This window comes from Hordeum vulgare, chromosome 3H (genome assembly GCF_904849725.1).
Source record: "Hordeum vulgare subsp. vulgare chromosome 3H, MorexV3_pseudomolecules_assembly, whole genome shotgun sequence".
Lineage (NCBI taxonomy): Eukaryota > Viridiplantae > Streptophyta > Magnoliopsida > Poales > Poaceae > Hordeum > Hordeum vulgare.
This window is the reverse complement of record NC_058520.1, coordinates 479,493,414-479,516,171: the sequence shown is the minus strand read 5'-3', so window position 1 is coordinate 479,516,171 and position 22,758 is coordinate 479,493,414. Positions and strand designations below refer to the sequence as shown.

At 46.4% G+C, this 22,758-nt stretch overlaps 1 protein-coding gene across 2 annotated transcripts; it reads right to left on the bottom strand.

Moving 5' to 3' along the window:
• Positions 1 to 1,009: 1,009 nt before the first annotated feature.
• Positions 1,010 to 4,203, bottom strand: LOC123444371 (auxin-responsive protein IAA6-like). 2 transcript variants are annotated; one of them, XM_045121066.1, is made up of 7 exons: positions 3,986 to 4,203; positions 3,101 to 3,507; positions 2,793 to 2,982; positions 1,937 to 2,199; positions 1,669 to 1,816; positions 1,508 to 1,571; positions 1,010 to 1,279 (listed from the first exon to the last, which is right to left on the bottom strand). In XM_045121066.1, the coding sequence occupies exons 2-7, from the start codon at positions 3,438 to 3,440 to the stop codon at positions 1,244 to 1,246; spliced, it is 1,041 nt and encodes a 346-aa protein (XP_044977001.1). In that variant the 5' UTR covers positions 3,441 to 3,507; positions 3,986 to 4,203; the 3' UTR covers positions 1,010 to 1,243. The 2 variants fall into 2 exon arrangements, with proteins under 2 accessions (XP_044977001.1, XP_044977002.1); XM_045121067.1 differs by having other exon boundaries at positions 3,101 to 3,498.
• Between the last annotated feature and the right edge of the window lie 18,555 nt (positions 4,204 to 22,758).

Below are 22,758 nucleotides of genomic sequence, written 5' to 3'. Positions count from 1 at the left end.
TGAATAACCCCTGTAACACAAAAGATTTTCTCCTCTCAGTCTCCTTTACCGTCAGCTGATTTGTAAGCTTGTTTGGTGCTCGTATGCTTCATTATACAGGTGTTAGTTATCTGTCGAAACAGCTGACCTGCCTGCATTGTAGTTGTTTCAGTGGCAACATCCTGCGCACTGAAGGAGGAGCAAGTATATACGTACTATTATGAGGTATGCCTATGCTTCTTAACGACCAAACACAAATATCTTATTGGTGATTGTACAATCTAGTTGCATGGGCTTGTCTTGATACTGTACTGTATATAAGTAATTCAATTTGTTTTTGTCAGTTTGGCTTCTCGTATTTGGGGCATTGCTAAAATCTGCTCTAAAAGCGATATGATCAAGTTGGCAAGTTGAAGCCAGTGTGGAGTTTCTGTCATCCAGAAAGAACCGATGACACCTGTTTCTAATCTTGACTTTGTCAAGAGCCTTGTGCTACGATCACCAGAGCAGTATGGGGATAACTTCTAGGTTTGGCAAGTGGCGCTATCAGATGGGTATAATCTCTAGCGCACCTAGAACGCGTACTCGTATAAAAACAGTGCATACTGTTGATTCTTAGCATCACAGAGGGGAAAGGATGAAAAGGTTGCCTCTCTTGTGTAGTCACGGTCTCACTACTATCGGCACAGAGGGGCCATTGGTAGTTTGGTACCCAGCAAGTGTGAAGGCATCAGCACATGTTTTACTTTCGGCAATTCTATGGTTTGGTCAAACCTTTCTGATGGTTTTTGTGACACAAATTTAGAAAGGGGCGAGGTTGGAAAGATGACAGCAACCCTTCTGCGCTTTTTATATCCTATGAAATCCTAATAGCATATTCCACATTATACCGTTCGGTGGTGCGGTGCCATCAACACAGGCTAGGTGCTGCCCCCCCTGTGTCCTGAACAGATTTGCATTTCTGATACATCAGGGCTGAATACAAATTTTTCCGGGAAAAGAGGCACTGCACAGGTGTAGCCATCAGAGCTCCTGTAAACGCCAAATTCATGTAACACCGAGTCAAGAACTATAGCGTTAAATACAAGGTAGCCTAATTTACAAAATAGTCAGGATATCTCCATGCATCTGCGGTATGCTAATTTATCTCACTACATTCGTCCCTACAAGCAAAAAAAGGGGTACTAAACTAGTCATCCACAAAAAGGATAACGATCTGGCTTCAGTGAGCAACATTCCAAATGGTTGAAAAGCCGCCATCAGTTCAGCAATTTGCTGCTCTCTCTAGAGTAACTCCAGCCTGAAAAAAAAAGAGATTAAAAAAGAGTTAAGTGTGGCTCAGTTTGGGCAATCCAAACATGTACTCCCTCTGTAAACTTTTATAAGATCGTTTAGATCAGAGGGAGTACTACCTTATTATCAGCTTACAAAACAGAAAAATGCAGCTGGTTCATCCAAATTTATCAAGTAGCTAATTTCTACCAATAGGCAAAGATCTGGATGCGAACTGAAGTGGCGTTGCACTTACCAGGCCATGGGAGAGCTCCGAGCTCCTCAGAACCCTCAGCCTTTTAGCGGTTGAGACAAACACACTGCAGTAGTTATTATATACAAATAGTTTAGATCGTGTTGAGGAGCTTAAAACAAATCATTTGGGAATACTGTATATGCTGGAACAATCAGGCTTACTTCCAAGGGACATCCCCAACCAGCATCCTGTCTCCTTCATTGTCTTCGTAAACTAGGGTATATTCACCGGACCCGTCCAGCAATTGCGAAAATATTTTTTCATCTGCTCCTTGCTGTGCACGTTCAGCCCTAGGCGTGTCCCTTTGCACTGCAACATGGTCATATATGTTGTAATGAAAACGAAGATATCAACCTAGTTTTGATGTGAATTGACAGCTTGAAACTAAATGAAAGCACTTATTTTATTTGGATTATTGTTGATTCGTACCTTCAAGAAACCCATGGAAGAGATCTTTGACAGCCAATGAAAGTCTCTCGTAGCTGTCGCATGCTGCAAGATCAACTTTCCTTCCAATGGGGATCCCATCCATGTTGATTTTTACGAGAGGGCTTTTCTTGCAGTTGAGCGCCGCTTTGGCATCGGCTTCAGCAATTTGCGGTTCATGGACCTGTTTAGATGCACTAGTGCTTGCAAGGTTTCTCCTGAACGATCGGATTGGAGGCCAACCGACCACTGGAACTGCAGCCCCTCTGTATCAATTAGAGCACGGTGAGTTATTTATTCTACGAAAGGCCAGCCAAATAAATACTTGCATGCTAGTATTATTGAACTAAATAGCTGAATATTTATGACGAGGAGCTAAACATTATTCACCTTTTCTATTTGTACCGTACTTGTTACAAAAGAAATAACTACACTATACTGTACTAATAGAATGTTAATAATCCAAAGATAAGCGCCACAAGACAGAAACTATAAAGAACAGCAAAATAATACAGTACCTACAGGCTTGAGCAAAAAAGGCAACCATCTTTAAGCAAAAAACTAACATAAAAGTAAAGCAAGCTTTTGGAAAGGAAAACCTTGAGCCTTAATTAGAGCATCATGTTGACCAACTAACAAGAACTAAACTTACGCCACCGTAAACCGCAGGTCAGATCAAATTCAAAACGAGAAAATTGCCTTTCTACAAGGACAGCGGGAAGGAAATTGGGATATCGCAGTCTCTGTGAACCTCGGACGATCATGGAGGAACAACCCTCGAATGAACAACTAAAGCAAACGCAGGTATCATCACTTCCTTGGTGAGAGCAGAAAAGATGGCAAAGGCGCATGTGATTACCTTCCCCGCGCCTGCGGTCTGTTGCCGATGTTGCGCGCAGGTGCAGCAGCAGGAGGGGCATGCGACGGCGGTGGGGGACAGCAGCCTTTCTTCCTCTCACCCACGGCCGCGGCCGCTGTGTTTTCCTCCGCTGCCAGTTCCTTCCCACACGCTGCTGCTCTCGCCTGCTGCTTCTGCTCCTTCTCATGACCTTAAAACAACAGAACAAAGAGAGTATGTTTAGCTCACTGCTTCCAACCTGCTGCTAGCCTGCTACCATGTTCCAAGCACAAAAGCACAAGAGAAGCGCCGAAAAAGCTGCTTGTTACCTTGTGCTTTGGCCTCAACCGTGTCCAGGAATCCTCTCTTGGCCCCGGTGGTCGTCGTGGGGTTGGCCGTGGAGTGTTTATGGGGGTGGTACCCAAGGGAGAGGGCCGGGCTCTCCTGATGCACCACCCTGTTGTCCCTTGAGCTGGCCGCTGGCTCCTCTTTTACAAGGCCTGGAAGGCCAAGCTTGAGCTCCAGCTTCTCGTCCTCGTCGCTCCCGAACCCTGTGTTTTCCGATCCGCCGTGCCCAGGTGCTCCTCCTCTCAGGCTCCATTCTTTCTCGTCTGGGATGAGATCCAGGAGCCGAGGCATGGCTTCTCTTTCCATGGAGTTTTCTCCCATACGACTTGTTCCTGGCGAGCCAATAATTCAAAGTCTCCGAGACGGACTCCTCCAAATGCTACACCAGCTAGTAGGATAATATTGGTTAGAATTGATGGCAAAGTGAGAGGAGACAAGTTCAGTTCTACACTCAACTTGTATATAGGCTAGCTAAAGTGCAAAACCGACAGGAGGCGTACGTTGAGGTCAAAGCGACGAACATGCGGAAGAGAGGGCAAGAGGAAACGGGAACTTGAGATCAAATCAACATGTTCCTACTTTCTGGCGAGGAAGACACAAGTTATTTGCGCGACAAGACACTCCGGAAGGACGTTTTTGTTTCGTTAAACAAGGAAGTAAACATGAAAAGGAAACAGAAGCAGCTCGTGGGTAGAAACGGAAGAATGGCTATCCCAAGCAGTCAAGTCAGAGATCATGTCATGAGCTCACGTCGGCCAAAAACCATATCGGCCCGTGTTAAAACCGTTTCAGGCAAGAAAAGAAGGATCTTAAATTGGCGAGCAACAGAAGAGAAACCAAAAGGTGGAGTGAACACGGAGACTCACCGGGAGATGAACTGAGAAGAGCAGTTGGTGATGATGATGACGAGCTCGAGAAGCAGGATGCGGGAAATGGCCAAGTGGAATCGGATGGCTAGCTAGCTAGCAAGCTAGCCAGGGATATAGAGAGAGAGGGAGGGAGGGAAATGGCACCTTGGCTCCGTTACCAAGCGAGCGTGGGTGCCTCGAGCGCCTTGCACGCCCCTTGCTTTATAGGCTTTCTTCTTTTGTCCCTAGAGCTGGCCGGCCGGCTCTCCCTTTTATCCCGCCGCTTTTCTCGCTCCGTTTATCTGGACCGGACCGGTCTGGAGAAGAAGAGCGTGCGCGTCGGCGACCTGTTGGGTGTGTGGCCGTGGAGTTTTGCCATGTGACACATTTGGAGAGAGATTCCGTTTGCGAAGGAGGGGGTGATGGTGGTCGATGACCCGGTCACGGGGGAGTCGAGCCTGCGTGTCTCCCGTGAGTAGGAGCGTGCGTGTCTCGTTCCTTGGCGGATGGACGGATGGATGATGATGGTGCGGTGGGCGGGGCGTGCGTCCTCCAGTCCAGCTCCATCCTGGACAGGAACGTCCATCGGCGCGCGCGCACGCCTGCTATCCGGCCAAGTGGGTGCGATGCGACGGGTGTCTCGCCTCGCCTACATCTCTCTCTCTCCCTCTCTCTCTTCGTGTGTGTGTGTGTGTGTGGCGCTGTTGGTCACAACAGCTCGGGAGGTAAAGGGGTGGTGCCGTATCCGTATGGATTGGCTCCACTTTCTTCCTCCCTCATGTTCACACCTGGCCCGCCCGGCCGACCGCTGGGGGGACCGTTATGGATGAGGAGGATGATTTTTTCCCTTTGTTTGTTGTGCGCCCACTCGTCCGGCGTCCCAACTCTTCCCCGTTCATCTAATCTAAAAAAAGGAAAAAAAAGCAACTCTTCTCTGTTCATGTTTGGCAGGAGCAGGAGCAGCCGATTCGTGTGACCGTATTGGTATTAGTTGACAAATGACAAAACTGTGCTTGTCGAGTTTATACCGGTGCGCATGCGCGCGCGCTCGTACCAGTGCGGGAATTGAGGGGAGGATAATGCTTGCTTACTGTGCCAAGTCGTTGACGATCAAGTTTCCAACTGTTTGAGCATCCATCCACCGTGCAAGTTGGTCTGGATGTTGGCTGCGTAGCAGTTGGCAGCACTTTGACCCCGGGGCATCTCAGCTTTGCTTGCCTTCCCAGTTCCCATATATGAGTTAGAATAATGGGAGCAGCGCCAAGCATGGCCGAGCTTTGGCGAGGGCGTGAAGCAACAGTTTATACCCTACTTCCAACGTGGCTGAGCAAACAGCCTTCCCTCTGAAAATTCCAAATTTGTTGGCAATCGCTATTCATGGGCTCGCTCTGCCGCGCCCTTTGCATATCATCCACCTGCTAAGGTCTGCATGCATGCAGTGCACCGCAGTGCCTGCAGCAGCATGTGTGCTTTTCTTGCCCATCATCAGCAACATGGACAAAAGTATCTTTATTAGGGGAAAACAATACTACTCCATCCTTATGCTCAAAGCAGGTCTTCACGCTGAATCATTATTTAGCTCCCTAATCGAGGTTAAGGCCCAATCAGTGGTAATAACTCCCATCCATTACCTTTTGCTCTAACATGCCGCCTCTTGGGATCTAATCATTCACTACAGTCTAGTCACTTGCCAGCTCCTCTGTTGTAAGGCTAAGAAATGGTGCACGGGAACATTGCGGTAAGATCGGCCACCAATACCCGGCCCCTGTCATATTGATATTCAATGTACCTCTCCTATCACTTGAATCTCAGTGTGAATGTTTTCTTAAGCTTTGGCTGGTTCAGTTTATAAGAAAAACTGGATTGCAAACCTAAACAAGTTGACCCAGTTTATGAGGAAAACTTGACCAAAAACTATATAAGTAAGAAGATTACACGAGATGAGAAAAAAGAACGCTCAGGACAAGGCCCGACCTAGCCAACAGAGCGAAGGACGAACCGATAGGAGGCACAAATAGATGTGGGGTGTTGTCGAAGGATCACAATACCAAGACTAATCAAGCAACCTAACGCACCGCACCGACGTGCATACCGAACCTCATGACACAACTCAGAAGCAACCACAACCAACGAGTGACAACACAAACCTTGACCGGGGCTCCACCACGACACAACCCAGTGTGAATGTCAAATACACATACATAATCTTCACTCGAGTCACTTGACCTGCCTCCTCAACAGGTGTCTACATTGCTTGTCTCTCTAGCCTAACTGATCAGGAGAAATCTTATATCAATAATCTGTGGTTGGATGATTAGGAGGACAACGATATTTTCGATGAACTACGAAGATGTCTATGATAACTTCAACAGTTTTAAGATTACGTGTCATTTCAGCGTCTTAAAGGTGCTTGTGGGAGAAGAAAAATTACGTATCAATGAGACACATGGTTAGGAGTATACATCACAGGCGTGACGAGTGCGCGTATCGCTGGGGAGTTATTTACGCAAAACCACCACATTTGAGGCTAGGGTAACAAATCAGTACCACATTTGAGCGAGGTCACATAAAACAACCGGTTCTGCGCCTAATGCGTAACGGGCAGCACTGACGGGCCGATTTGGCCACGAAAACAGCCAAACCGACAGGTGGGACCGACCTATCGGGTCGACGTGGCGCGGGCTGACGGGCGGCGTTAGACGGCGGGAGACATCCGTTTCTTGGCCGTGTATGACTGACTCGCGCGGGTGGCTGGTCGCACTAGACCACATCAGACCGACCGATCGCTCTGTCTCCACCTCGTCACCACCGCCACCGTCGACTCTCCGCCGCTCCGCCATGGTTTCTTGGAGCGAGGGGTCAAGCTCTTCTTCAGATGGCGAGAGTGTGACTAGTCAGGTACGTTAATTTGGGGATTCCAACATCCACGGTTAGGTTTAGGGTTCTTCATTTGGGGATTTCTTAACAACTCGGTGTTTTGTTCAATTTCTTCTCTTTTTAGCTTCCTAGGACTATCCCATGCTATGAATGGAGTGGCATTGCTCATGAACTCTCTTCTCGCTGTCTGCATCTAGAGCCTTGCCTGAGGCAAGTTGCATTTCAATCTATGGACACTCGCGAGCGTTTTCTTGCTTGTGCAAAGGAGAAGGTACGTTGCTTAGCACTGTAATTAGTTAATCTTAGTTAGTTTCTGCTCCACTCAATTTCATGTTTTGTTATAATTGCCGATAATCATTGATATTTTTTTGAATTTTAGGCAGAACAAAAGTGCAACTTTTTGAAGTGGATAGACCCTGAGTGGTCAGTTGCTATGCAGTTTTGCATAGCTGAATTGTGGAGCATGTATGACAAAGAAAATGAGGACGGAATCAGAGACAATCTTAAGATTGGTGAAGAAAATTTCAGAGTAATTGCAGAAAAGAGGAAGATGGAGGAAGAGATAAGATGTTTCAGACTTGATTTTGCAAAAATGGTGGTTGACAAGGAGGAGGTTGTTAATCAGCTTGGCAATGCTAGGTTGGCTCTTAGTGATCTGAAAGAGGAGATTGAGAAGAAGAAGTTGGCAGACCATGGTTGCACCAATCTACATCAGGTACTTAGGGCAAAGGCAGAAAAGGAGATGGACCAGCTTGTGCTAGAGAGAGAGACCAAGTTGTGACAGCCCGAGACCGACGCTCCCGAAGATTCTGCTTTTATTCCGTTCTCCTCGTGTGGTTCGTTTGTTTGACGCACTCATTCTCGCATCATTCGCATCATCAGCATTGCATCGACACTTCGTTGCCGCCCGTTTTCAAAATTTGCATCCGTTATTAGTTGCGGGTTCTCTCTTTGTTCGTCGCTGACCGTTTTGAGACCACCACATGCGCCCGCGACATCGTTAAAATAATTGTTTTAAAAGTGCGTATAAAATATTCTCGGATTGAGTTGAAACTTGGGATGCGGTAATATTTTAATACAGGTTGGTCGCCTACGAAATTTCATCGCAATCGGAGCTCGTTTGGTACCTGAACGGTTGACCATAGCGACACCGTCATCGGGTTATCGGCGGACGGTTTTTCGGTGTTTTAAAATATCGTGTCGGGTTTCCGTTTTTCCTCTCATCTTCGCCTAACGCCACTCTACACGACCCAAGCATCCCCCTAGCCTACCCCTTCGTTTCAGACCATCTGATCGAGATCGGAGGGTCCGAAAACGCCCCATTTGGTAAACCCTAGCTATCTCGGCTATAAAAGGAAGGGCCTTCCCTTCCATTTTTAGTCTCCCCTCTCTCCTCCTCGTTTTTCGCGCCCCAGCCACCAAACCCTCCACCTGGCAGCAACCTCTCTCCTCCCATAAGCCACCAGGGCCGCCCGAGGTTGAGGTTTGTCTCGAGGATGAAAATATCGGACGAAATCTCGTTCTCATGTATCTCCATTCATTCTTCTTATCCCCATTCTTTCCAATTCTTTCCCGTGTCTCCTTCAAGACTTCTTCATTTTGTGCTCATATCTATCCTCAATCTTTTCAAGAAGAATAAGGGGTATGCTAAATCCGTTGCTTTGTCATCAATTTAACTTGATGAAGGATAAGCATAACACAATTCTTATTCTTGTTTCATAGTGATTTCAATTCTTCTTCCGGAGTGTCTCATGATATCAATTATTTTCCCATCTCCTCCATCTTTTCTTTTCCTTTATCCTTTGAGGTGGTGTTATACGTTCTTGTTAGTGGAGGAGTCTCGAAGAGAAGTTGTTTCAATAATGAGATATTTAAATCCACTTATTCTTTGATCATGGGATATTTTCAAACCCATGGTTTCTTCATTGAGCTATCTTGGTTTAGATTTCACCTAAAGCTATTCCTAAGGATTGCGGCTATTATGGTGATTATCGTTGATCCAAGTTCTCAATGTTTTTCCTCTTCGTGAAAGAAGTTGTGCATATTTGTTGCTTTCAGTCAATCCTTGTTTCTGTTAGTGGCTGGTTGTCACCTCATAATTGTTGAGATGGTTTTCATAAGTCCACTACAAGCTTGTTCTTCCCATTGTTGGTTTGCCAACAACTTCGTTCAATTCTTCTGTCCGGAGGCTATTCAATTCAACTCAATTGTGATAGTAGTTGTCATTCTCTTCTTCATTCTATTCTGCTCAAGATCTAGTTTCTATTCTCTTGTTCCGGAGTTGTTACGATGTTGTTCTCTTCAAGCCATCTCTGTTTTATCAAGATCATGTTCTCTCATGGCTGTTCAATTTAGTTAGTTTGTTGTGAATCTTCTCAAGATCTTTCTACCTTATCAAATTTTGTCCCCTTTTCCTACCGAAGTGCTGCCGAAATTTTGTGTGAATTCTTGCTTGTTTTTGATTTCATTCTTCATCTCTTTGCAACCTTCAAGGATCGTTGGTTTCACTCGTTTGTCGAGAAGCAACTAAGTTTACCTCTTGCTCTTTCTCTTCCTCTTCCCCTTTCATTCTTGGATATCGGGTCGAGATCCTCTTGTAGTGTAGGAGAGTTGTGACAGCCCGAGGCCGACGCTCCCGAAGATTCCCCTTTTATTCTGTTCACGTCATGTGGTTCGTTTGTTTGACGCACTCATCATCGCATCATTCACATCATCAGCATTGCATCGGCACTCCGTTGCCGCCCGTTTTCAAAACTTGCATCCGTTATTACTTTCTGGTTCTCTCTGTGTTCGTCGTTGACCGTTTTGAGACCAACCACACACGCACGCACCCACGACATTGTTAAAATAATTGTTTTTAAAAGTGCGTATAAAATATTCCCGGTAGGCCGCCTTCTAAATTTTGTCGCAATCGGAGCTCGTTTGGTACCCGAACGGTCGACCGTAGCGGCACCGTCATGGGGTTATCGGCGGACGGTTTTTTGGTGTTTTAAAATATCGTGTCGGGTGCCCGTTTTCCCTCTCATCTCCTCCTAACCCCAGTCTACACGGCCCAAGCAGCCCCATAGCCTACCCCTTTGTTTCGGACCGTCCGATCGAGATCGGAGGGTCCGAAAACGCCCCATTTGGTAAACCCTAGTTATCTCGGCTATAAAAGGAAGGGCCTCCCCTTCCATTTTTAGTATCCCCCTCTCCCCTCCTTGTTTTCCGCGCCCCCAGCCACCAAACCCTCCACCTGGCCACAACCTTTCTCCTCCCACCAGCCACCAGGCCCGCCCGAGCCCAGATCCGGCCCTCTCGGGCCCGGATCGAGCTGCTGCCGGCGCCCGCAGATTGAGCCGCCCGAAGCCTCGTAGCTTCCCCGAGACCCTTCTCCCGTGCCTCCATGGAGCTGTGTCGTCGCTGCCTGTGCTTCCACGCGTCGTCGTGTGCGCTGCCGTTGTCGTCACGCCCTCGCCCACCGGAGTGCCCCGTCGAGGCCGTGCCTGAAGGACCCGGACCGCCGTCGGCGCCGTCAGCTTGTCGGAGGAGCTCTTCCGGCCGCCGTCATCGCCCAGATGCGAACCCCAACCGCCGAATCCATCCATCCCCGGCGTGGATCCACCCCTCGTGTCCGTCCCCGGCCACCTGCGGTGCCGCCTCACTGGAGCCGTGTCGGAGCCGCCGCCCTGCTCCCGCTCGGGCATGGGAGCGAGGAGAGGAAGACCGAGCCCGAGCTGCCCCATTGACAGCCAGCGCCCCGCGCTGGGCTGCGCCTTCGCCTTGCCCAGTGGGCCTCAACCTCACCCCGACCCAGCAGGAGCAGCAGCCGCCGAGGCCAACCTCCACCTGCCTCCTCCAGGCCCACCTCCACGTGAGGCCCAGCTTCGCCCCAAGCCCAAGGTGAGCCGATTCCCCGCTGCCCTATTTTGCGCTCGTGGCGCCTTTTAGTTAACTAGCGCCCATGCCCAATTTGTCCCAATAGCTGCAGATTCGGCCCGATTAGGATTTCATATTTAACTAGCGATTTTATTTATTTTTAGAAAAGTTGCATATTTTCAAACATCCGTAATTTCCAAACCATGCGTCGGATTGGAATAGTTTATATATGTAACTTGGCTAAAAATTCGCGTAGATTAATAATTTTCAACTTTCATGCATGATAAAAATACTTAAACATGTTGTTTGCATCAGTTTGCATGTCGACGTAATAGAGATGATTTAGGTCATAGCTATTTAACCGTAGCTTCGTTGGAGATGGGTCATATATGTAAATGGACCAGAACGACGTGTAGTGTCATGTAAACCAATTTGTTTTTTTGTTTAACAAACATAAAATGTGATTAGGACAAATCTAGACAGATTTAGAATTTAACGAGTGGGGTTAGTTCGGAGACGATATATGTCGTTTCCGGCCTCATTTAAAATGCCTATATAGGTAGTTTAATTTGTGCTTCACCCCTTGCCATGTTTAACAACATTTAATATTGCCATGAAAATAAACGGGAGTGAACTAAATAATTAAATGTGGAGTTCCTTCAATATGCAACTCGTTGCATATTGAGCTTCACTTAATGTGTAGCGTTTGACTGTTGTGAAATGTCATGCCATGCCTTGCATAATTTAAACTTATCGTGCATGTGTCGTGGTGAATATCGTGTGTTGATTCTTGTTTTCGGTTTGCTTCGTCTCGATAGAGTTCCGCAAAGTGTCGAAATGTGAGGACCCGTTCGACTACTTCAGTTCGTCTGCTTCACGGGGTCGTTCTTCTTTCAAGCAGGATCTCACGCAAGATGATCATTTTCCTAGATACCATTACTATCATTGCCATGCTAGTTGTTTTGTTGCTATCATTATGTCTCGTTGCCTACCACCTATTAAATATCAGCCTTCCAACATTGCCATGAAAACCTTCAACCTGTCTACAACTTAGCAAATCACCGACTGGCTATGTTACCGCTTACTTAACCATGCGATAGCGTTGCTAGTTGTAGGTGCAGTTGCTTCCATGTGATAACATGGGTACCTTTTTATATCACCATATTAATGTTGTTTCTTTTAATGCACCTATATACTTGGTAAAAGGTGGAAGGCTCGACCTTTCTAGCCTGGTGTATTTTTGTACCTTTGGCGTGTTATTTGCGGCTACCGGTGTTATGTTCCATAGATGAGCACTCCTAACATGCTTAGGGTTGTTATGGTGACCCCCTAGATTCTCGTTTTGGGATAAAGCTCGTATGGCAAGGCCCAACATTGGTAGTATATTTGCCCAACATAATAATTCTATTAATACTGAAAAACATAGGGCGTCATGAATCCGAGGAGTAATTCAACATAATACAGGGAGGTCCACTGCTGATGGTGCTGGTCCAAAACATAGCAGCTTATTAACGCTACCCGGGGCAACTCGGCGTTTGGCGTGGTAACCATAGCTCATCCGTCGTGTCCTGAGAACGAGATATGCGACTCCTATCGGGATTGTCAACACATTGGGCGGCCTTGCTGGACTTGTTTTACCTTTCTCGAGCGTCTTGTGCGAGGGATTCCGAGGATGCTTTGGGTTGTCTCGAGGTTGAGGTTTTCCAATAGGAACCCGAGGAGATCACGGGTTTCCCTGATCGAGGTCATTCCGTCGCAGCGTTTGGTAATTTGTGATGGACTAGTTGGAGCACCCCTACAGGGTTAAATCTTACGGAAAGCCATGCCCGCGGTTATGTGGAAACGTGGAAACTTTGTTTAACATCCAGTTCTAGATAACTTGAAGTTTAATTAATTAAAACTTGCCAACAGAGTGCGTAACTGCGACTGTCTCTTTCGTGAGCTCCTTCTCCAATCAAGGACACGGTGGGGTTATGTGTGACGTAATTAGGTGTTCACGATCATTTATTTGATCATCAGTAGTTCTCGTCCGTTATACATAGATCATCTCCCTCTTATTCTTGTACTCGTAAGTTAGCCACCAAATAATGCTTAGACGCTTGTTGCAGCCTCACCACTTAACCATACCTCACCCATTAAGCTTTGCTAGTCTTGATACCTTTGGAAATGAGATTGATGAGTCCTTGTGGCTCACAGATTAGTACACCACTAGTTGCAGGTACAGGTAAAGCAATACTTTGACGCGAGCGTGTTGATTGTTCATTTGGAGTTTCTTCTTCTTCTTCATCGATCTAGGATGGGTTCCAGGCCGGCAACATGGGATAGCAAGGATGCACGTCGTTTTTTTATTGGTTGTTTTCGTCCGTAGACGGACCCTGCTGTTCTTCATGATGATTGTATGTATTGTACTGATGTGACTCTGATGTAGCTTGTGGCGAGTGTAAGCCAATTTCATATACTCATCTTTTCAGTACATGTACTTGTAACGATATCCATTCTTGCGAAACGACGAGATGCGCTTCTATCTGTGTCGAGGCCCTCGCGCCAAAATAAGGATACGACCGCATCTTGGGCGTTACACAAGTGAAGCAAGAGAAGAAAAAACTGGAGCACATCATTTCTGATTTGATGAAACAGAAGCATGGCTATGAGGACAAGATCAAGAAGTTGAAGGAGATCTGTGATGAATTATAAGTATGTAATCAGAAGTGCACTGTTGTAATGGATGTAATGGTTGAATTTGTACTGAATTATCCAGTCTATCAACAAGACTAGAATTTGAACATAATTTATATGTATCAGTAATTTATATGTATCAATAATTTATATGTATCAGTAATTATATGGAGAAGATACATAGGTTCAACATAATTTCAAGATCATAAGGAGAAGATCCATAGGTTCAACATAATTTCAAGATCATAAGGAGAAGGTCCATAGGTTCAACATAATTTCAAGATCATAAGGAGAAGGTCCATAGGTTCAACATAATTTCAAGATCATAAGGAGAAGATCCATAGGTTCACCATAGCAGTACATAAGTTCAATATCATAAATGGCATACATAAAGTGCAGATGCACTTGGATATATAGTCAAATGTGAACTCTCAGTAGTTCCCACTGGCATAAAAGTACCCCTCCATCCTTGAGCTCATGTATCTTCTCCTCTTTGGTCTATTTCCTGTTGGCTGGTTGCTTGAATCTTCCGCAGCACTTCTTGGAGGATTGAAGCTTCTTGCACCTCTTTCTGCACCTCTCCTTGCACCAGCACTAGATGCACCAGAAGATAAACTTCTTGAATCAGCATCAGATGAACCCCTTGAAGCAGCAGCAAATGAACCCCTTGAAGCAGCAGCGGATGTACCCCTTGAAGCAGCAGCAGATGAACCCCTTGAAGCTTGAGGAGAAATCCTTGACATCCACTCCCAAGCAGCCTTGCACTTAGCCTTCATGCTCTCCATTGACAACTGAAAGTCATGTTCACTGTAAGCATATGCACTTGCATCCATGCATTTCTTCAAGTCTTCTCCTCCGAATCCCGCTCTCTGAAAGTTGGCATAAATTGTTGGGTAAGGTAGCATAAATTTAAAATTTTCCTACGCATATTCAGATCTTCCTATGGAGAGACCAGTAACGAGAGAGGGGTGAGTGGATCTTCATACCTTTGAAGATCGCTAAGCGGAAGTGTTGCTAGAACGTGGTTGATGGAGTCGTACCCGCGGCAATTCAGGTCGCGATGTGATTCCGATCTAGTGCCGAACCACGACACCTCCGCGTTCAACACATGTGCAACCCGATGACGTCTCCCACACCTTGATCCAGCAAGGAGGAGGGAGAGGTTGCGGAAGGTCTCCGGTAGCACGACAGCGTGGTGTTGATGGAGAGACGAGGTCTCCAGGCAGGGCTTCGCCAAGCACCGTGGGAGAGGAGGAAGAAGAAGAGCAGGGCTGGGCCGAGAGAGAGATGGAAAACCGTGTCTCTAATGGCCAAAATCTCCGCTATATATAGGGGGAAGGGAGGATGGCGCCCTCTTTAGGGTTTCCCCCTTGAGGGGGGCCTAGATGGGGGGAGGGGTGGCAGCAACGAGGGGAGGAGGGGGTGGCGCACCCCCTGGTGGGCCTTAGGCCCACCTGCGCTAGGGTTCCCCCCTTCCCCCTCTTAGGCGCCATGGGCTGGGTGTGGGGGGTGCACCAGCCCACCCAGGGGCTGGTTCCCTGTCACACTTGGCCCATGTAGCCTCCTGGGGCTGGTTGCCTCTCCCGGTGGGCCTCCGGAACCCTTCCGATGGTCCCGGCACTTTGCCAGTGGTGTCCGAAACATTTTCGGCGTCCAAACCCATCCATCCTATATATCAATCTTTACCTCCGGACCATTCTGAAGCTCCTCGTGACGTCCGGGATCTCATCCAGGACTCCAAACAACCTTCGATAACCTCATATAACAATTCCCTATGACCCTAGCATCATGGAACCTTAAGTGTGTAGACCCTACGGGTTCAGGAGGCATGCAGACATGACCGAGACACCTCTCCGGCCAATAATCATCAACGGGGTCTGGATACCCATGGTGGCTCCCACATGTTCCACGATGATCTCATCAGATGAACCACGATGTCAAGGATTCAATCAATCCCGTATACAATTCCCTTTGTCTGTCGGTATAGAACTTGCCCGAGATTGGATCGTCGGTATCCCATACCTTGTTCAATCTCGTTACCGGTAAGTATCTTTACTCGTTCCGTAGCACATCATCCCGTGACTAACTACTTAGTCACATTGAGCTCATTATGATGATGTTCTACCGAGTGGGCCCAGAGATACCTCTCCGTCACACGGAGTGACAAATCCCGATCTCGATTCGTACCAACCCAACAGACACTTTCGGAGATACCCGTAGTGCACCTTTATAGTCATCGAGTTACGTTGTGATGTTTGATACACCCAAAGCACTCCTACGGTATCCGAGAGTTGCACAATCTCACGGTCGAAGAAAAATACACTTGACATTAGAAAAGCTTTAGCATACGAACAACACGATCTAGTGCTATGCTTAGGATTGGGTCTTGTCCATCATATCATTCTCCCAATGATGTGATCCCGTTATCAATGACATCTAATGTCCATGATCAGGAAACCATGATCATCTATTGATCAACGAGCTAGCCAACTAGAGGCTTGCTAGGGACACATTGTGATCTATTTATTCACACATGCATTACTGTTTCCTGTTAATACAATTATAGCATGAACAATAGACGATTATCATGAACAAGTAAATATGATAATAACCATTTTATTATTGCCTCTAGGGCATATTTCCAACATAAATGTTCCTCAAGCAGTACCTATGAGGGCAGCTTGGAAAGACTGCTGTGACTCCATTCAGTAGACCCTTCTGTCTATTAGACATGAATGTGTACTTCCCAAATTTTCCCTCTTCAGTCCCTCCTAGGGCATACTTCAATTGAGTCAAAAACTAGGACCAATTTGGTGTGTCTTCAACTCCAACCACTCCAAATGCTATGGGGTACATATTGTTGTTTGCATCCCTTCCAGTAGCAGCTAGTATTTGTGCCCCACTAGTCAACTTAATGAAACAACCATCTAAGCCTATGAATGGCCTGCATTCATTCAAAAATACCTCAACACATGCATTCAAACAGAAAAAGACCATGAAACCTTGGTCCTGTAGTTGTGTTTTCTCTTGTTTTTCTACTCACAGTTGTGACAATGCATCTTGATCCAGGATTTGTAGCTTTGGGAGTCTCCAAATAATCTCTCAGCCTCTTGTATTGCCTCTTGTGATCTCCAAGCACAATATTCTTTGCTTCCCTCTTTGCTCTCCATGCCATCATCTTGGGGACCTCAAGACCAAATTGCCTCTTTGCCTTGTCAATTATGGCAGGTCTAGTGTTGGATCTGATCTGATAGTTTCAAGCATTTTGTTGCCAAGCCATGTTGAGCTAATCCTTGTCTTCTGAGATTGGGTGGGACATGTGTGCTCCAATATCATCTTCTTAATGCAGAAAGTGGGCTCATTACTGATCTTTGTTGCAACCATGTGGAACTGACAACCCTCTCCATCACAGCACACTATAATCCTATCACTACAATTCTGTGATATTTGTACCTTCTAAGTCGTTTGACATGCAAATTCACAAGAGCCTCTCTAAATTGGTAAACATCTCTGAAACAAAGCATAAGATGGAATTGCTCCTCTAGATGTAGTCTGTCTTCATCATACCAGACCGTGGGTGGTCTTTTCTTAGCTCTGCTCCTTCTACCAGAGGGGATTACAAATGACGTTGGTTCATTTTCATCATCATCAGCTTCAAAGCATGTATCATCCAAGTCTGTGTCATATAAATCTTCAGGGTCTGTGTCCCCTTCACAGTGTGTACTACAAATGTATTCAACTCTCTTCCTCTTAATGTCAGACTCTGATTCGTCTTCTTCTTCTGGCTCCACATGAACTACAAAATCTTCATCAAAAACTAAGTCATCATCTTCATCATCAGATGTGTCCTCATTTGTTGCATCCTCCTGTTCATCTTTATCATCAAATGTGACCTCATTTGCTGCACCCTCCTCTTCATCTGTATCAAACTGGAAATCTTGATAATTAACACTAAATTGAGTGTTAACCTGCTGTAATGGATTATTTTCCTGTTCTGCATCTTCCATCTCTGGCTCAGTTGGGTCATTCTGTGTCCCCAGAAGTAACATACATGGTGGAGGAACTGCTTTTATTGGCTTATAGTTCACACTCTCTTGTGTATCCACAAAATCATTTGTTGTTTTGTGCACAACACCTGACTCATTAACAACAAATACAATTGTTTCAGCTGGTTGCTATGCTTCATCTTCTGCATTTTTGTGAACTCGGGATTGCTTAATATTTAACTTCCCCTCTTTAACATACAAAGGCAATGTCTGACTGCTTCTAAATTGATTAATCATCTCATCTACTTCTATGTTAGTTTCTGATGACAGAAATGCCTTGCATCCCTATGCCTTCCTTCCTCAAGTAGCAAATACTGTCATCACTTCCACATCCATCATGCCTTCCTTCCTCAAGTTTTTGACACTGGCACTAGATTACGTGGGTGGAGATGGAGCGAAGGGGGATACTTCCTTCCCCATCGAATGAGCCCACGCCACAGCCTTCTCTGGCTCCGCAACACCTTTGTCTGCCTCCTCCGCATATGGGGACGACGGCGGCATGACAACTTTTCCCCCTGTCGACGAGTCCGAATCCAGTTTGGGCGTCGGGGTTGAGCTCAACTTGCCAATGGGGTCACATTGCGGGCGACGGTCACCGAAACAACGGGCACCGCCGCAGTCGCCGCCATCGTCGCTGCCGGAGCTGATCGCCATGACTCGTGTGGGAGGAAATTGAATCGGAAGTGTGGATGAAACGACGAGCGGGTGACCTAAGACACGGCCAGGAAACGGCCGTCTCCCGCCATCTAACGCCGCTCGTCAGCCCGCGCCACGTCGACCCGACAGGTCGGTCCCACCTGTCGGTTTGGCTATTTTCACGGTCAAATCGGACCGTCAGTGCTGCCCGTTACGCATTAGACGTAGAACCGGTCGTTTTCTGTGACCTGGCTTAAACGTGGTACTGATGGGTTACACTAGTCAAGTGTGATGGTTTTGCGTAAATAACTTTTGCTGGGAGTAAATTGCATGGCAGCTCTAAAACTATAGACAAACGTCCACGGGCACGTATATCGGCATATGCATGGCGCGTCCCAGGCGGGTGGCCCGGCCGTTGTCGTCTCCATCATTGCCCGCCAGTCATGGCCGTGACGTTCGCGTATATACATGCATGCATGGTCCAGTGGTCTCAGGAGCGTCGCAGACAGACACAGCGCCGACGCACGCAAGGTGGTGGAGGGAGGCGCGCAGGGCGGCAGGCTAGCCGGCGTCGGCCAGGGCCGGGGCTGGCTAATTCATGGGCATGGGACAAAACCGGGGATCGATCGTCCGGTGGGCGACGCCTCCTTCCCTCGCTCGCATCGGGTGTCCTCACTCCGCTCGCTCTGGCCTGCGACTGCCATGGTATGGCCTGATCGCGCAGTCGTGCGTGCATGCATGCATGCGCGCCGATGCCGCCGGCGACGCCCGGCGCCCTGTCCGCTAGCTCTGGCCAGCGATGGCAGTAGGCAGCAGCAGGCCTGGCCGCGGTGCTGCTCAACTTTACTTTACTGGGGCGGCGCGCACGTTTGGTCAGTCGATCCTCGTTGTTCGTGCGTGGTCGTCTTGGAGTTTCCGCGGTTTTACGTCAGGAACAGTAGAGCTCAGCTGCCTCGGTCGCAGGGGGCAGAGCGGCCGATATGGAAAGTTTACTGCTTGCAATGCATTCCCGTCCGCATCTCCTGGTAAAATGAAGGCCAGAGCGCGACCACCTCGTTCACAGTGGGCGCGCGTCCTAGCCACACCAAGCATAAGCATAGGACGACGACGCGTCAACACCCAATGCAGGCCCAGAACTGGACGAGGATATGGCCGGCCTTCCGGGGTTGGAACTTGGAACAGAGCGAGGGTAGATCGAGGAGAGCTCCATGGCAAAACCCCATTGTTCTAGCATGAGTAGATGGTCCCGGGCAATGTTACCCTAAGAGCATCTTCAACGGCCGTGCAACCGTCGTGCGCTAAAAGAATTTTCTATCATCGAAATAGCCATTTTTAATGTGTCGAAGAGCGCTCGCTCCAGCGGCCGCAGCAAAATATAACGTACGCGAGCCGCTTCAGCAGACGCGTTAAACTACAGTGTGCGCGAGCAGCCGGTGCTTGCAACATATTTGTTTTTTAACAATTTGGTAATATTTCAAACATCAAAATAAGGCATGGCATAATTTAAATCAACCAACCAAATTCATCATGACATAAAAAGTTCGAAAACATGACACATCACATCCCATCATCCAACAAAATTTAAAATCACCCAACCTAGTTCATGACATAAAAATTCGCACAAACAAATGGCACATCAACAATTATGCCTCATCCCCCTCATCTTCGTCCTTCTCTTCCTCCGATTCTTCTTCCTCATCCGACGACGTTTTTTCCTTCTCTTCTTCATCGTCGCACACTGGATCAACATGAGAAACTCGGAAGGTGTTGGCGAGATCTTCAACGGCATCATGTGAACGTGCGTGAGACACACCGGAGGACATGCGTCCATCCATGTCATCCGAAGGTGCTTCCATGGCTCTCATAAGACACGCAAAACTCATGCATCCCATGCCTCCGAAGTCAACCATGCCTCCCATAAGAAAAAGAGTAGCAACATGTGGCATTGTTTTCCATGTTAGTCATGGCGCGCTGTCGTTGTGTGGGAGCTTTCAAACCAGCTGAATGCGAGGATCTTAAGCGCAAGTTTGTGCCATCGACCATAATCATGTCGAGCTTTCAAACCAGCGGAACGCGAGGATCTTAAGCGACAAGTTTGCGTGTGAGGTGAAGAATTAAGGGCTTGCGAGTGTAACTTATTTGTGTAATACCGTGCTGAAGAGTTTTTTCTTTCTCAAACTAGATAAAAGATTTATCACTTTCAATATTGCTTTCACTGCATCACATTGATTACTCAAATATTTCGTCCCTATGAGTGGGGCCGGCCTTGGTGTATGGCCGGCGGGGCGACGGCCTAGGGCCCACACAAATGTGAACCCATGATATAATATATATACAGTATAGTCAATAAAAATAGGCAAAAAATAAAATAAAAGAGGAAACCAGATGGCTAGGCCTATCAGCGATTAATTGCCTAGTTTATAACGTCGTAGAATCGTTTTCCTTCGTCTTCTGATCGCCTCGACGCTTCGTCTCCACTGCCCCTCGAAATCGTCGGCTTGCGGTTACAGTCCAGCCATACAGCATCGCTCGTCGCCTAGGCCGGCTTGTCGCCGCTGCACGCGTCCGTGCCGTCGGCCGCCCGACAATCAAGCCATCCATCCATCCAGACAGCAGGAGTACGGCCAAGGCATGAGGCCGTTGGAGCCATCCGACATCCGAAGCCAACGAGGGCACGCCGGCACGAGGCCCGGCCATCCATCCATCCATCAAAATTCAGAAGGAATCATCAGCAGCAGAATTCAACACCGGTAAGTAGTCCATCCATTTATCTTTATTTAGTAATTAGTATGTTGGTATTCACTATTCAACTATTTATCCATGTATAAATTCCTAATTCTTTGTATCCTCTTTTCTTCATAATTTTAGTACAAAGATGAAGGCTTTCAGGTTAGTATTGAGATAGCAAAAACCATTGCATCTGATATGGACATAGATTCAGAATTTTCTACAAAACGTCAAAGGAAAAGAAAGAGACATTATGATGAAATCAATGATGAAGATGAAGAAATACAGTTGTGAGCTATGGAATCCTTCGGGGTTACTTACTTTCTAGTCATAGTTGACAAGGCAATATTTTCATTGACCACTCGCTTTGATCAGTTGAAGAAATTTAAAAAGTTGTTTGGTTTCTTATTCAATTCAAAAAAATTGAAGTCCTTGGATGATACCTATTTACTGGAATGCTGCATTACTTTTGCAAAATCTTTTTCTGATGATAACTCATGTGATGTTGATCTTGATGATTTTGTCTCTAAGTTAAAAGTGTTGCAGGTAACATTGCCAGATGGTTGGATGTGAGCACTTGAGTTTCTTCAGTTTGTTATGGCTGTACATTGCTATCCAAATGTCTATGTTACATATAGGATCCTCTTAATAGTACATGGGACTGTAGCCTCAGCTGAAAGAAGTTTCTTTAAACTGAAACTACTGAAAAATTATTTGAGGTCAACTATGTTGTAAGATAGATTGAATGGATTGGCTATGTGTTACATTGAGAATGATATCTTGGACAATGTTCATCTTGTTTGTGCCCTTAATGACTTTGTATCAAGAAATGCCCAAAGAAACTTTTTCTGAAGCCAAAATTATTATTGCTATCGATGGAGTCAGTCGAAATTTGGTTCTTATATAAAGTAATCATATAATTTTAGTTTCATTTTGCTATTCTTTTTAGTATTATTATTGTCGATTGAGTAAGATAAAATTTGGTTATTATTGTTGTCGATGAAGTGAGTCAATTATTATTGTCAAATTTTAAACTAAAAATATGTGTTATTAGGACATAGGGACCCATATCATTGAGTTTGCCTATGGCTTGCCGAAACACACGGCCGGCCCTGCCCACGAGTCACCGGAGCTTAGACTCGTCTTTAATTCTAGGTACAAGGAGCTCTAGTGGCATCACGGTGTTATGGAAGACACATCCATTTGTCTTTTTTTCTAATTTCCCACAAGATCTAGATTGTGACATGCTGGAAACAATTAGGTTTCATCAAGTCTTCGCCGAATCCACCGCCGCCCAAGCCGAAGGGTGCACATCAACCATGCCAAAGAGTAGGCTTTTGTGAGATCGGTCCTCGCCCTCGGGCGCCAAGTTGTTCTTAACTCTTTCTTAATTAATGATTGCATCAAGTTTTTTGTACTTTAAAAAAATGGTGCTATGTCGTTTTGCATTTCCTAAGCCATTTTGCTTCGGCATGTTTTGAATGTCATCTGAATAAAATTTAGTTCTCTGCATAGCAAGATGCATAGAGACTAAGGAACTGAAAAAAAAACGATGATCTAGTTGAAGCTACGCTCCGGATCACTACAAGGAAAAAAAAGTCAAGTGTTCGAAACACTAGGCTTATGCTAGCCTACATGATGCTATAAACCGAAAGCATTTTGGATGCTAGGTGTTATTACATCAATACTCGGTATAAAGGCATATAAGCCGAGTCCAAAAGCTTATAGGCTAACACACGAAAAAAACGGAATTTTCCTGTAGTGAATGTTGTATTCTTGTTTGGAAAACAAGGACACAGCAAATATGGAGATTAAAATTTCTTTTATAAGCAGATAACAACTGTCTACGTTAACGATTCACAGCGTAAAAATTCAGGACCCAAAGTTTTGGGAGCTAGCTATTTGGAGTCGCACAATCTACGTATGGTATGCGCGCGATACGGTCCAAGTGTTATGCGTCAAATTCTTGTC

What these genes read in the sequence shown, in the direction of transcription:
- LOC123444371 (XM_045121066.1), bottom strand. Translation starts at nt 3,440, where the DNA reads ATGGGAGAAAACTCCATGGAAAGAGAAGCCATGCCTCGGCTCCTGGAT. An exon ending in AGACCGCAGGCGCGGGGAAG is followed by an intron (nt 2,200 to 2,792) that starts GTAATCACATGC and finishes TAATTGATACAG; the next exon opens with AGGGGCTGCAGTTCCAGTGG. An exon ending in CGGAGCTCTCCCATGGCCTG is followed by an intron (nt 1,280 to 1,507) that starts GTAAGTGCAACG and finishes TTTTTTTTTCAG; the next exon opens with GCTGGAGTTACTCTAGAGAG.